This window comes from Gobio gobio (genome assembly GCF_949357685.1).
Source record: "Gobio gobio genome assembly, chromosome: 2".
Classification (NCBI taxonomy): domain Eukaryota; kingdom Metazoa; phylum Chordata; class Actinopteri; order Cypriniformes; family Gobionidae; genus Gobio; species Gobio gobio.
The window spans coordinates 27442172-27457925 of NC_137098.1; the positions used below are offsets into that span (position 1 = coordinate 27442172).

The following is a 15754-nucleotide window of genomic DNA, read 5'->3' on the forward strand; positions in this document are numbered from 1 at the left end:
TCCGAACACATCTTCCTTTCTTAAGAACGTTCTTTGTTCTTTTCTCAAAGAAAAGCTTAACTCAAAGTCTTCCAGAGTCGCGGCCAAAGCCAATTCGAAAGACCGCTGTTCGCAAGCTTCTTTCTTTACGAATAGCACGTGGTAGCACGTAGAACCGCTGCAACACCTGCCGTGACATGCCGTCATTATGTTAAGCCCATCCACCAACTCTATACACAATGTGATTGGCCGGACCAGAGTTTGGTTTTTCCAGCTGGCAGGTCTACCGAGAGTTGCTAGACTACACTCGCGGCAAATTAGATTGTGTGGTTTTCTAGGCTATTTAAAAGGATTAAAATGGTCATAATTTACTCACTCTCATGTTGCTCCAAACCTGTATGACTTTCTTTCTTCCACGCACACAAAAGAAGATATTCTGAAGAATATTTCAACTTTTTTTGTCCATACAATGAAAGTCAATGAGATCCAGAAATAAAGCTGGGCAACACTGACTTTTATTGTATGGACAGCAGAAGAAAAAAAAGCCATGGAGGGACATGAGAGTAAATTATTACATAATTTTCCTTTTTAGGTGAGTTAGGTATCCTTTTAAGTATTATGGAAGGTCTCTATTGCTTCGCCACATTTAGCATCTTGTTCAAGGAAATGTACATACAGTCCCAATGTGGAAACATTAAGCACAGAACCTAGAAAAAAAAGAAGGTAAAGCAGTGCAAAGGCATTGAGAAAACTACAAAGCTAGTTTTCCAAGCCTGAGGTAAGGTAAAGAGCTAAAGGAGAAGGCTTGAACTGCATTTATTTCATAGTAAGTTAAAGCATAGCATTATGTGTTCCTTATCTGCTCTGTCATTACCATAAACTACTGCAAGAGCAATTGTGCTACTACACGTACTGTGGAGAAAGATGCTTTCTAAGACTGCTGGCATCTGCACTCAAGACTCTCTGCTATAAGCTTTCGAAAACTATGCTATATGGATTACTAGGCGGTTTGCAGAGAAACTGTTTATGGACTCTTGTCAGAGGTTATATAATTTCATAACTCAGAAAACTGCAGTTACTATATCAGACGTCTAAGGCAGGATAAGTTGCTAGGAGAGCTTCTGTTTCCCTCACATTGCTTTCTGTGCTGGGTGAAAGGGGATATTTGACATTGTTGACACAGATTGGAAGGAGATGAGATTTGCTCTTTTTTCTCCTGAATCATCTGTCCCCATCCAAGTGTGTGCATTTAGGCTGTTTGTCATTCTGTACTGTCACAGCCTGGCTGGAAATATCACTGGGGTGGTGTCATGGGCTAAACAATCCTCCTGCAAAGATCAATAAGCCTGGATAAAAAAGGTGCCACCAAAATATTACCCGTCTCTATGACCATTAGTCATCAGACATCTGTCTGTCAGTACAAAGAGAAGAAGTCAAGTGATGCTTAATTACATTTTAAAAGACATTAAGCGACTTATGAAGAGCTAAACTGATTAAGTTCTTTTTGGTGCTTTACTTGAATACATCAATTAATAAGCAATCTACATTTATATGCCCCCGACTTCTTGATTTCTACTTTTTTAGGAATATTTGCACAAAAATCCTCCTAAATTTCCATTGAAATGGGCATAAAGGGATTGCATTTAATTATGTCTGAAAATCCACTAGGAATTTTTCTGCTCTCCATCTGTCTGTGAGTGCTCTCATGCACTTTAGCTAACAAAGAGACTCATTTCACTGGCCCAAATCAAATTCGTCAGGCGTGATGGTCCATTGCTTTCCTCACAGGATCCACAGGAGAGACGACTACAAAGCAGTGGGTTGTAATGGGAACTCATGTAGCCATAAAACAGTATGAAGCTCCTCGCTCTCTGACCTGAACGCATCTTCCTGTGGTCGAGCCTCTGAGGGAGCTGTGTAATTGTTCCAACTGTGAGTATGTTTACGCAGTAACTGTCAGATCATATATAGAAACATGAAGGAAAATCACAGAAGCTTTTTAACCGAGGCAGGTACTTTTCTGTGTGATTGTGTTAGCATTAATGCGCATGCGTGTTCGACTACACTTCCTTTCTATCCTCTCTGACCCAGAGTGAATACCATTTAATATCTTGTAGAACAGTAAACGGGTAAGATATTTGACTTACAGGTCAAGTACAGGTCAGAGACTGAGATTATCGATACAGAAAATTAGGTAGCACTTTATTTTACAGTCCTGTTTCTCATGTACATACTATATACTTATTATAGTTATTACAATAACTGGGTAATAACTAGGTACTAACCCTGAACCTACCCCTTAACCTAACCTTAACCCATGTAGTTACCTAATATTAACCAGTACTTTCTAATTAACTGTAAGTACACATAAATGTACATACTGTAAAACAAAATGCAACCGAAAATTACTTATGATACACACCTTCAACAAAATTAGTTTACACTACATACTATTAAATATAACTAAAAAGCATGGACATTTAAATAACAAAAACAGTAATGAACAACATGTCAGTAAGTTTGGGTCAGTAAGACATTTTACAATTTTTTTTTTTTTAAGAAGTTTATCCTTTTGATCTTTCATTACAAAAAAAAATCATAAAATTATAACCTTTCATTGAAGTAAAACAATTGAAAGTGGGGGGAAACTCACATTATGAAATAAATGTTTTTCTCCAATGCATGTTGGCCACAATTATATGCACCACTAGAAATTCTTATGCGTGACATATCTCTTGAGTATATTCCATATTTCATATTTATGTTTTTACCAGGGTGACTAGGAGCATAAAATTGTCCAGGCTCGACTTTCTGTTCCACAGGAGTATAAACATAAGAAAACACAAAGGCCAAATTCCTAAGAAATTCCAAATAATTCCAAATAGGTTACAAATCTGCCTGGAAGAGGACATGTGTCTATATCATCCTAATGCACGGTGAGGAGGAGAGTTTAAGTGGCCAAAGACTCTCCAAGGATCACAGATGGAGTATTGCAGAGCTTAGAGTCTTGGGGTCAGAAAACCTAAAAACAAATGATCTCAAGAAAAATTATCCTCGCTCATCCAAAAACAAACTTAGCATATTCAGTTGTCAGACACTGGTTTTTGTGGTCAGATAAAAAAAAGAAATAAAAAAAAGAGCTTTTTGACAAAAAACCCAAACAGGGATAAAAAGTACCTCATGCCCATGGTTAAATATCTTATAATGGCTCATGGTTGGACAATGATCCAAAACAAACATCGAAATCAACACAAAAATGTGTTACTGAGAACAAAATTAAGCTTCTGCCATGGCCGTCCCAGTTTCCTGACCTGAACCCTATAGAAAATAAGTGGGGTGAACTGAAGAGAAGAAGCACCAACATGGAGCTGGAATCTGAAGGATCTGGAGAGATTTTGTTTGTAGGAATGATCTCTGATCTCTTGTCAGGTGTTGTCTGAAACTCATCAGGCATTATACAACAAGATTCAGAGCTGTTCTCTTGGGACAGCAATAATTGAGGAGAAACACATTTCTTTCATAATGTGAGTTTCCCACACTTTCAATTGTTTTACTTCAATGAAAGGTCAGAATTTTGTGATTTTTTTGAATGAAAGAAAAACAATGGAGATTTATTTTCACAGCTGCCTTTGCTCATATTTAACAAGGGTGCCAATATTAGTGGAGGGCACTGTATAATATAACTTCTTTAAAAAAAACAGCAACAACAATAACAACTGACTCCAAATTTTTAAACAGTGAATGAATATGCATATTATTTTGTCTAATTATTCAAAATATTAAAGTATTATATTGTATAGTGCCATTTTGGGACTCAAAATAATATGTGAATCAGTAAATACACATTTTAAAAGATGATATAATTTAAATAAAAACTATTCAGCTAAATTTATTGGAATTCCCAATGCTTTATAGAGTGCGAGAGTGCACAATTTAGGCGAGACATAAGTACTGATGTAGCATGTCCACTTGTTGGTAAAAGAAGCTCATTGTATTAAAAACAGCTGCTAATGAAAATTGTAGTTAAATTACTAGTGTTGCTGCTTTTAGTTTGTCATTCCCCAACACTGCTTTAGAGGTGAAATCCTGACAGGTTCCTATAGGGGAAGTGTACAGAAGAGTCTATGGGCTGTGACAGTAATGGTCCGGCAGACTCAGCGAGTTGAAAGGGATGTAAATAAGCTTGCTGTCCATCAATCGATCAATCATCTGCCACAATCTGAAGTGTGCAGAGGAGTATGATCAGTCTAGACGGATAAAGAACCCATGTGATAGTACATAGTCCATGGTTTATCCTTAAAGTCGGACAGATATTTCATTTGTGACTCACCTACTAGTCTTGATCGTAAGACAAGAAAAAGGAATTGAAAGCTTTTGGACTGCATTTTTTCATTTATTCAGCTCTTTATTTTATGACCTACTAAATTGCTGCAGCATTTAACTGATGCAGTCAGCATTTTGAGTGTAAAGAAGCAACTCGGGGAGATTTTTGGAGAACAAATTTACATTTTATGTTGACAAATATCCAATAAGTGCGCAACTTCTCTGGTCTAGTATTGACTGTTAATTGTTAACATTATTTTATTTCTTATTGTACTTTGATGTTAAATTAGTCAAAATTTCTCTTTTGGTTAATTTATCACTTAATATTAAAGAATGTTATACAAAAATATCTAAGTGTGTTTAAGAATCTTAAATCTCAAAGGGCCAGATTTACAAAGAGCTTGTGCCAGCACCTCTTTTGGTGTCAGGATTTACTAAAGACACACAGTGAAACATTAGCAATGAAAAGGTGTGGATAGTTATTTTTGCAGCTGACTTTATTGCATATGGATTTGTAGTAGTTTCCCTTTCAGACGCAAAATGTATGGGAGAAGAATATTTACATGATCACGCAAGGTGATTTACAAAGGTTTGCGCTATTCAATTTACTGGCATTTGCTGCGTTTTAAATCAGCAGCTAATTTGCACTGCTCTTGGTAGATTGTGTCAGTCATAATGGAAATTATTGTGCAAATGTGTTATTTAATGTGTGCATCGTAAGTAGATCACGTACAGAACTTTCCCCTCAGCATTTTTATGGGATTGCGCTCTCACACTAATTTGCCCTGTTTAGTAAATCTGGCCCAAAATGTCAAATCAACACTAAATGTCTAAGCCCATGCAAGCATATCTGCACAGGTCATCAATTCATAAATAGTACCATGGCAAACTACAAATTACAGAGCTACTATGCAACTAATTAGTTTTAATGAGCTCAGTTGTTTTATATAGTGACGTCATAACCAGGCCACTCTAAAACTTTTTTCCGGCATCAGTGTCTACATCATATACAGTACAATCATGTCTTATGAGCGGCTCACGTCATCAGCATGTCGTGCCAGTGCTCTCCAGACCTTTCCGCCATCTTAAACTTGCGCATCTTAAATGTGATATACCCTCCCATGATCGCCCTGCTCCTTCTATTAAGTGCTGAAGTGTCTCTGCTCTAGATGAGCCAGTTATTAGCACATTCAGCCAAGCTAATGCATTTTAAATAATACATAAAACATGCTGATTAGTGTATGGAGGAGCTCCCTGAGGATTGCCGGGAAAGGGTTTAGAGGCTTTTCCCTTGGCGGAGGCATGAGACACAAAAGAGGGCTCACCAATTCTATTAGTCACAGCGGCTGCAGTTCAAAGATGCTCCATGCTTCATTCAGTCACTCTTCATTAATTTGACAGCTTTTGAGGCCATTTATAAGCCAGGAATGTGTGTGTGTGTGTGTGTGGTAGGAAGGGTTTCTAAAGATAGAGTGGTTAATTGCCCTTAGGATTGAGACTGGAGAGATGTTTAATTGAAGTGTCTGCTAACGTCACTTAAACCGCATGCGTATAGGGAAAGAGTTTTATCCGCTCAAGCTGCTTCTTACTGACTATATAGACATAAATACACACTTTAAACATTTAGAAAGAAATGATGGATGTTTATAGGGAAGCCCGAGTTGTTTTTCCATTTAAAACAATTGCAAAAGCACAGACTGCTCGACATGATGGCGGATGACATGTTTTGATCATATCATTAAGACTGTGGTTGTATTTCTTCCATCTCAACCTGTTTGCGTGTACGGCTGTGGGAGAAGATTGCCCACTCTTATCAGTGTTTGTCCAGTGGTGTGTAACGTACCTGAGTTTATCTGGGTGAGCTGATTGGCAGAGATAGAGCCACGGATGTGTGAGTCACTGCAGGCCCTGCAGCACAAACCTTTCCAACCAATTATGACGAATGTATCTCAAACACACCCACAGACACATATGTTGACCATTCCTGGGGCTGTGGTGGTGTATGTATACCCAGGTCAGAGGACATTAGTATCATTAGCCATCTTAAAAATGCCTTATGGGTAATGCCCCAAGTTAGTGTTAGGAAGCTATTTGAGCCTCCTTGGTGACAGAACAACAATGGCACCCTAAGGATGTTTAGAGATGAAGCATTAATGCAGTATATAACTATATAACAGTGCTGTCTATTCTTATTCTCCTAAGTAATAAACATGAGAAAGTGTCCTAACTATGTGCAATAGACCATAGTCAGGTTAGACGCTATATTGAATTTAATGAGGATGAACCCAAGGCTGTGATGAATAGACTTACAGTCTAGTTTAGAATGGCACGCACTGTATAAAGGTCCTAGATCTTGTAATGTTCAAAATTCACAACTTTCAATACTGTTTTACCGAGTTTTTGTCTACTGAAAGATTTTTTTTTTTTTGAAAGACCGTTTGTTAGCTGAACAGTCCATTGAATGCAATGCAATGCTATCCCTTACAGCCTCATTTTCATTCCTGTCAAAAATTAAATACAGCATTAACCTGACTAAGGTCTATTGTCATGATATATGAGCCAACAATTTGTTTCATATTTGGTGTTTGATATTCAACTGTACTGAGTGGCCCAATGAGATTTCAGTTTGGGCGGGGCTACCCAGTATAACAGCACAAAAATACGAACCAACATGTCCTGTCAAGACAAAATATCATGTCAATCATAGTCCATAGTGATTGTTGCTTTTCTATGTAATATCTAGTTGGGATTCAGATGTCATGCTCAGGGACGGCACACACTTAACTGGAAACCCTTTCGTAAAGTCAGAAAGTCTAAATCTGACTGGCTGATATCTACTGGATTTCCAGAAGCCTAGTGTGTAAAGTCTTCAACAGTCTGCCAGGAAACAAAGCTGTGTTCACAAAGACTGTGACAAGGCACATGTCTGTGTTTGTGCATTTAGTTAAATGTAAAAGAGATGAATGTAAAAGCAATGTTTTCATGTTTACATACGAGATATGGGAAAGGCATAATTTTCCAAGCTTGGCTGACCCTTTTCCAAAATATAAAGGGTTCCAGAATCATCTCATGTTATTAGTTATATGTCCTTTCACATCTATAATGAAAGATCAGGTAAAGTAATATATGCAGCATATGAGGGTAGATATGAAAGTACCAATGCTGATATCACAGTCAACTGATTTAGGGGCGGCAGTGGCTCAGTGGTTCATGTAGGTTGTCTACAAACTGGAAGGTGGTTCGATCCCCGGTTCCACCTGACCAAGTGCCAAGGTGTCCATGAGCAAGACACCTAACCCCAGCTGCTCCCGACGAGCTGGATGGCGCCTTGCATGGCTGACACCGCCGTCGGTGTATGAATGGGTGAATGTGAGGCAAAAATGTAAAGCGCTTTGGATGGCCATAGGTCTGTTAAAAGCGCTATATAAATGCAGTCCATTTACCATTTAGTATGGTATTCGGATCAGCCGAATTACTTGTGGGCACTAAAAAGTGAAGAAACATGCTTCAACACGTGTACCAGGTACCATTGTACACCTGATTGGAATGGCCACTGATGAAGTGCACATCATTGAAGTAATCAGTGCTTATTTATTTTAAATGGATACACATCTGAGAACAAACTTTACATCACCAACTATCATCACTTTTTATTTAATGCAGATTGTAGTGCCATTGTTTGCTTTAACGTTCATAATGGCGATCTTGAATGAATAACATATGGTTGTACTTTTGTCATATTACAGCTATAAAGCTAATAAATACTACTGGAACTACCAGTTCGCAAATTAATCTTTTGATCAGTTTGGTTCTTTTGAATTTGTCACTGATTTGTTTTGCAAATCAAGAATCTAAATCTTGAGAAGCGCAGGCACACCGAGCAATGCGTAATGGCTCTGCTGATCTGAATTGAAGACAGTATTCATGTCATTTTTAATCTGTTTACAAGGTAAATACGTTTTGGGCTTAAAGGGATAGTTCACCCAAAAATGAACCCATAATCCCATAATTTACCCTCAAACCATCCTAGGTGTAAATTACATTCTTCTTTCAGACGAATACAATCAGAGTTATATAAAAACTGTACTTTAATACTTACGTACTTTTAATATCAATACTTAATGAGCAACTTTAACTTGTACGAGTCTATTTCCATAATGGTTACTGTACTTTTACTTGAGTATGGCGATTGGATACTTTATACAACACTGCTCGCAACAAACTTTCTAGTTACTTAGCAACTTGAGCAAGGCAGGAAGTACATGTGGTAGATTTGTTGTAATTACTGGAACATTTATGTCAATGATCACACTTTTAGACGCCAATATCAGAAATATCCTTGTTGCTTGGTGGACAAGTCAGTTATATTTTTGTCTCTACTCAAAAATAGTGAAAGTAAGTGACCCCATGGTTCTGTGTGAGAAAAGGTTAATTAAAGCAGTCTGCAAATGTCAGTCACACTTACACAGTTTAATTGACTTCATTCAGACTTTATTATATTTTTATCTGACCTACTAAGATACAAAGTTCTACTAAAGACAGAGACAGATTTTAACAGTGGTCCCTTTTTCTATGTTCCAGTCAGGCCACATGCTGAGCTCTCTTACATGGAAATACTGCCAGTGCTGATAAACAGCTTTTGATCTTTCATTTTTGGTGCTTCAAAAGGGTTTGTCTGTCTGTCTCTGTGTGTGCCAGAGAAATAGGAAATCAAATTAAATTTGCCCTCCACTGCAAAAGCAGGATGTCTGTCCTCGGTAACCACTCCATTTTAAAAACATAAAGCAAAAGTTATTCCTGTGACCATATGACTGTAGATATGTGTGTGTTTGTGCATTATAGTGGATAATTCTGACTTGTGCATGGTTTCTTTTCTCAGCAAGTCTTTCAGCACAAGGAGGCGGAAACGCCACAGTCACTAGTGACAAGGAGCTTTGAGGAGCTTCAAGGAGGTGACAAGCTTTACTCAGCCTTAAACCTTTAGTCTCTTATCCTGTCTTTCACACACATACACAAACTTTGTGATGGATTCACACAAAGTTATTCTTTTTATTGTAGAGGGGGGAAGAGGGGAGGGTCCTTCTATTTTGAAAAATCTAACCCTATATAACATCAAACGATGGAGAAACGTGGTAGAACATTTAAAATGTCTAATAATATTTTCAGTACATTTAAGAGCACTACAGTCTCTAAACAAACGACACGTTTCAGTTCAACACAGAAAGAATAAAGGCATAGATTTGTTTTTGCCCATTCTTCTTTGAATTTTCGGTCTACATCATTGTCTTCTCTGTATCAGAAGTAGTCATCAGTGTAGTCATCGCTATATCATTGTCCTTATTTGCACATATATTTCATTTGAAGACAACGTAATTCAATATTCAGGTCCATGTTTAGAGCACTAGAGTACAGTGCATCCGGAAAGTAACTGGGAGACTAGTCAGGATCGAGGGAAAGATGAATGCAGCAATGTACAGAGACATCCTTGATGAAAACCTGCTCCAGACCTCTCTGGACCTCAGACTAGGGCGAAGGTTCATCTTCCAACAGGACAACGACCCTGAGCACACAGCCAAGATAACAAAGGAGGGGCTACGGGACAACTCTGTGAATGTCCTTGAGTGGCCCAGCCAGAGCCCAGACTTGAACCCGATTTAACATCTCTGGAGAGATCTGAAAATGGCTGTGCACCAACGCTCCCCCATCCTACCTGATGTCCTGAGGTCCTTCTAAGAAGAACAGGAAAAACTGCCCAAAAATAGGTGTGCCAAACGTGTAACATCATACTCAAAAAGACTTACAGGCTGCAACTGGTGCCAAAGGTGCTTCAACAAAGTATTGAGCAAAGGCTGTGAATACTTATGTACATGTGATTTTTTAAATTTTGTATTTTTAATACATTTGCAAAGATTTCAGACAAACTTCTTTCACTATGTCATTATGGGGTATTGTTTGTAGAATTAAGGAAACAAATAATTAATTTAATCAATTTTAGAATAGGCTGTAACACAAAATGTGGAAAAAGTGAAGCACTGTGACTTTCTGGATGCACTGTATATGAACTATGTCAATATATTTTTTTTTAAATGTGCTTGCTCTGGTCTGTATCTGATCTATATGATCCACATGGTGAGCGTTGTTAAACTACTTGTGGCGTTCTGCGAAGAAACCGCTCTCATGCGTAGTACAGCGCAGTGACTGGGTTAAAAGTGCTCATACTCATGAATAAATGTAGAGGGCTGGCTGATGTAGAATCGTGCCCGCAGCCAGTCACACACTCCGAAGGCACACTTTTACCTCACATTCCGTGACGTTGCTTCCACTTCGCTTTTCAACCCGGAAGAACGAAATTGCTCAGAAAAACGCAAAATCCACTTAATTGTAAAATTTATGAGTGCTTTTAGTGTTTTCAGCTATGTGCAGCCTGTACATATCTGTGCATGTCTCAAAAATTTTTTTTGGAGTTTCATGACCCTTTAAACTTACAATTTTAAAGGATGTAAATCATACAGTATGTTTGTTCCAATTTTTAAATTAGATTTGTATCTATCTATTTTATCTATCTATTCGATTTTTATTTGTATCTATTTTAATATTTAAAAAATACTCTTAATAGTTCTTAATTTTATAATTTCTCAAATCAAAATTTTACTAACAAAATATGCTTTAGAATATATTCAGTGACAGAAAAACATGAAATGTTTACATTAATGTTTTCATTAAACAGTGTGATCTCACCTTTGACCTGAAGGGCTCAGGGAATCCTCCGTGTGGTATTCCAATGTGTCCCTGCAGAAACTCCACAACAGACAGAGGAAAGGAAAGCTCGTCTGCCCTCTCTTCCACCTCAGCCCGAGAGAGAGAGTTCTGCACCATAAACTGAGCCAGATCACCCACAATCTTAGAAGAGGGGGTCACCTGGAGAAACAAAGTGAGATACAGACACAGGATTTTTACAAAATAGAGCCATTCCTTTCTGGACACTTTTAAAACAAATTCACATTTCAATGGGAAGTGTACTGCAAACTGAACATCCACATGCTGAAAATTCTCCCCCTCAGCTAGAAACGCTTACCCATGATTCTACTGACAAATCAAGCATAATAATCGATTCACATTACAATGCAACAAACCACCAAAAACGAACATAAACTTTAAGAAAATAAACAACAAAAAAATAGAATCAAAAAAAGGATATTCTTTAAAGAGATTGTTCACCCAACAATGAAAGTTCTGCCATCGTTTACTCATGTTGTTCTAAACCTGTATGACTTACATTTTGAAAAGAATCAAAAGAAAGATTAGTTTACAAATTACCAATTGTATGTACCATTATTCAGTTTCATAATATTGGTCATTCTTTTCAGGATATTCTAAAACTTCACTAATTGTTCCACGAAAGAAAGGAAGTCATACGAGTTCGAAACGACATAAGGTTGAGTGATTTTCATTTTTTTGCATGAGCTATTCCTTTAAATGCGAACAACTCAAAATAATTCGAAAAAATACTTCAAATCTATTTTAACATCCTCAAAAGGTCATTCAGATTCAAACAATAAAGTGACTGTATGAAGAGTACGGGTTTCAGGAGAGAAACAGAAAATTACCAAAGAAACCAAAAGAACAAAACAAGAGGGTGAGAGAACTGCATAGAATTGAGAGATCCATGAGGATTTGAGAGGAGGAAAGACAGATTAAGGAGAAGAATAATAAGTTAAATGTCACACCATGTTTCTTTCAAGTTGTCTACACTGCGTAATGAATCTCTTGTTTACATAATGCTCACACTTGGTTTATTATAATGAGAGTTAAAACTGTTTGTTTTGAGCGGTGAGTGGGTTCTAATATCACCTCTGGCCACTGTTTTCAAGAAATCAACACATTGTAAATAGAAACCTTTGGCGCTCTCCATAGCGCAAACACAGATACGCATAGGGTCAATATGCTATTATTAAAGAGAAAACTTATCCTAGACCAACAGATATGGTCAGCTTTTCCCTCTAAATGCAATCAGAAGCAGCAGCATGCAGTGGTTTTGAGTGAGAAAATTTCACGCTAGTCTCTAGTCCGTGGCCAGGGGAAGGCTAAGCTTTACCCAGCCTTACAAACATCTCCGCTTATGATTATTGATCTTAATTCATTGTTTTTATTCTATTCATTGGCTATTTTCTTTATGAATGGATTTTGTAGTTTTCATGGCTGAAATAAACCACATTTAACTGATATTTTCTATCCCATGTATTGTTAAATGTTGTAATTTGATAGTAGCCATTTATCCACACTATTCTGCCAAGGACCACTCACTTTAAAATTTCTGGCCTCGCCACTGTGGTACAGTAATGGTATCAAATATTTTGATATGTGCCATAGTAGTGGTTATAATTTAACATGGCGCTCAAAGTTAATTCAAAAGGATATCACTGTATTAACATGGTATAAAAAAAAAACAACAACCTGTAAGCACTCTGGGCTGGATGGTTGGGAGTAGGTCAAAAAAAGAACTAAATAAATGTGAGTGACATTTAGGATTAAGTTTTATAATAGACTCCTAGAGAAAGGTTACGCAAGGTTAATATCCTTGTTTAAATACAAAGCCACAGACATGACATGTACAAAGACTTTTTGAGAGCAAAGGGTTTAGCAACAATCCTGAGTGACTCTAGCACCGCTGGGACTGTAGTGGATGACACAGTGGAGACCTCCAAACCCTAATGTGTCCAATTATAAAACTTCTTATGCATATAAATGTCAACATTCAACTTCTTTGAAAAATGTTAAAATGCTGGCACTCAGAAATTTCAGCCGGGGAATACTGTTCATAGAGAAATGACTCTCCGTAACAGGAAAACTTAACTGTCTGGATAATCAAATGTGATTTCACTAAATTAAGCGTGAACGCTTCCTTCATCCTGCCACAGTCATTTGAAGTCAAGACGCTGGAGCTCATGTTAAATCAAATCCTAAAGACTCATAGTATCTGAGACCATTGTGTTCAGAATAGCATAGTATTATACAGAATAGCAAATGTTATGACTATTCTCATATAAGGCCTATTATGAGATTTTTCTCAAATAAATAAATGAACCCCCACCAATGAGCAAATCAATATATTTCTTCTATCAGACAGCGTTTGGTTGGATACAATGCAATTAAACCCTTAGAAATGTGAATAATGAGTTTGTGAAATATACCAGTATATACCCAGAAATATACCCAGTTTGTGAAATATACAATAATGTACACCACCATTTAGAAGTTTGGGCTCTGTAAGATTGGGGTCGGCAAGAAACATTTATTATTATTATCAATGTTAAAAACATTTGTGCTCTTAGATACAATTTTTTTTCAGGATTCTTTGATTATTTTTTCCAAAGCATTTATTTGTCATATAAATCTTTTGACATTATACATATCTTTATTTTGATCTATTAAATGCATCCTTGCTCAATAAAAGTATACATTTAAAAAATGTATAATAAAAACAAAATCTAAAACAAAAAAGGCACTGTGAGCTACTCTGCTGCGAGATAAAGAGCACCCTTCATCATTCTCAAAGCACACCTGTTATATTTCCCATCTTCATCTCTCCCTACAATCCCATCTGTGACGTACAACTATTTTCTCTGCATCATCAGCCAGTTTTGATTTCATTTCCGTTTGTTTCCATCTGATTGTTTATATGCATATTCATACGTATTCATACATGAATGATAACAACTGATTTTGCAGCAAGGTCTCCTCTCTCAAAATTTTGTTTTATTTATCATTTATATTTTACAGTGCATTCTCTCAACTTTAACACTATCCATTTTAATATAACCATGATGATATGCACCATTAACTTACATCAAAACTGGCTGGGAAACAGGTGAATAAAAATAGTTAAATAATACCTAAAAAAATTTAACTTAATTTAATAACTGCGTATCACATACACACTAATTAAAACGATCTGAAAATCCAGAATAGTGGCTGATCAATTAAAATAATTACAAAAAAAAGAGAGAAAGAATTACATTTGGTCCCCACTCCCTCCAATCTTAACTATTTGGCTACATTGTTGGACCGATGCTCAGCAGGATTGTTTGAAGCCAAAAGAAAGCATGTTTTCGTGTAAAAGATTCAAATTATAAGAAAGCCGCCCTCAGTTACTTAAAAATCCTTTAACTTCTGCCTTTAGTTTGAATAGAGAGAGAAATCAATGGGTTGTTAATTAAGTAGAGGATTTGTTAAGTACCCAGACACAATGCAAAACTCGGTCAGACCAAGCCACTGAGATGGAGGCTGTCGGGGAAAGTGTTATAAGATGAGACTGAGACAGGATTAAGAGGGGATCAATCACACACACACACACACACACACACACACACACACACACACACACACACACACACACACACACACACACACACACACACACACACACACACACACACACACACACACACACACACACACACACACACACACACACACACACACACACACACACACAAGTAATCCTCAAGCCCGTCAGTGTCTCCTCTTACTGCTTTTCTGACATACAGTAATCCCTTCTGTGTACATCTCAGTTGCTCTCTGCTTCTGTCTCACACACACACACACACACACACACACACACACACACACACACACACACACACACACACACACACACACACACACACACACACACACACATACACAGAGTTGATTTTCACACTGTACAAACTGTATATTCTATCCCCTAATATTAACCCTACCCCTAAGCATACCCATTCTGTATGATTTCTAAGCTGTTTTCCTCATGAGCACTAAAAATGTCCCCACAAGGATAAGTATTTCAGATACTGGCATCTATTACTGCCATCATAATGTAAGAATGCACACACACACACACACACACACACACACACACACACACACACACACACACACACACACACACACACACACACACACACACACACACACACACACACACACACACACACACACACACACACACACACACACACACACACACACACACACACACACACACACACACACACACACACACACACACACACACACACACACACACACACACAGGTCTAGAAGTGTTTACTCTCTCTGGTGTTATTGTGCAGGGTATCTCTGGCTAACTGACAGAATACATCTGTTTGGCCATCGGCATGGACAGAGAGCGCTTTGAACTCAAGAGAACGGTTTGTGTCTGTCAGTGCTTGCTGCTGCTTCAAAAGAAACAGAATTAGTAGAGTGTGTGTGTGTGTGTGTTGGTGTGTATCCCAGGCTTGCAAGGAAGTGCAAGGCATGAAGGTTGTGTTCAGAATGGAAAACTAGCATAATGCTTACTGTGCACCATATACCCTATGATGCCTACTATGTAAATGTTTTAAAATAGATTTTTTTAATTTATTTGAGCAAACATACTGTAAAAACTTTTTTTATTTTATTGTTTTCAATTTAT

At 37.5% G+C, this 15754-nt stretch overlaps 1 protein-coding gene across 1 annotated transcript in view; it reads right to left on the bottom strand.

Annotated features, from left to right (window-relative positions):
• Positions 1 to 7155: 7155 nt before the first annotated feature.
• The window catches only part of LOC307118113 (pyruvate carboxylase, mitochondrial-like), a gene marked incomplete at both ends in the record, with an annotated part of 53801 nt that continues 45202 nt past the window's right edge, over positions 7156 to 15754 (bottom strand). Inside the window, 2 exons of the mRNA XM_079803538.1 lie at positions 7156 to 7179; positions 11041 to 11220. Coding sequence (XP_079659664.1) covers positions 7156 to 7179; positions 11041 to 11220 — 204 coding nt within the window. The remainder of the gene's footprint in view (positions 7180 to 11040; positions 11221 to 15754) is intronic.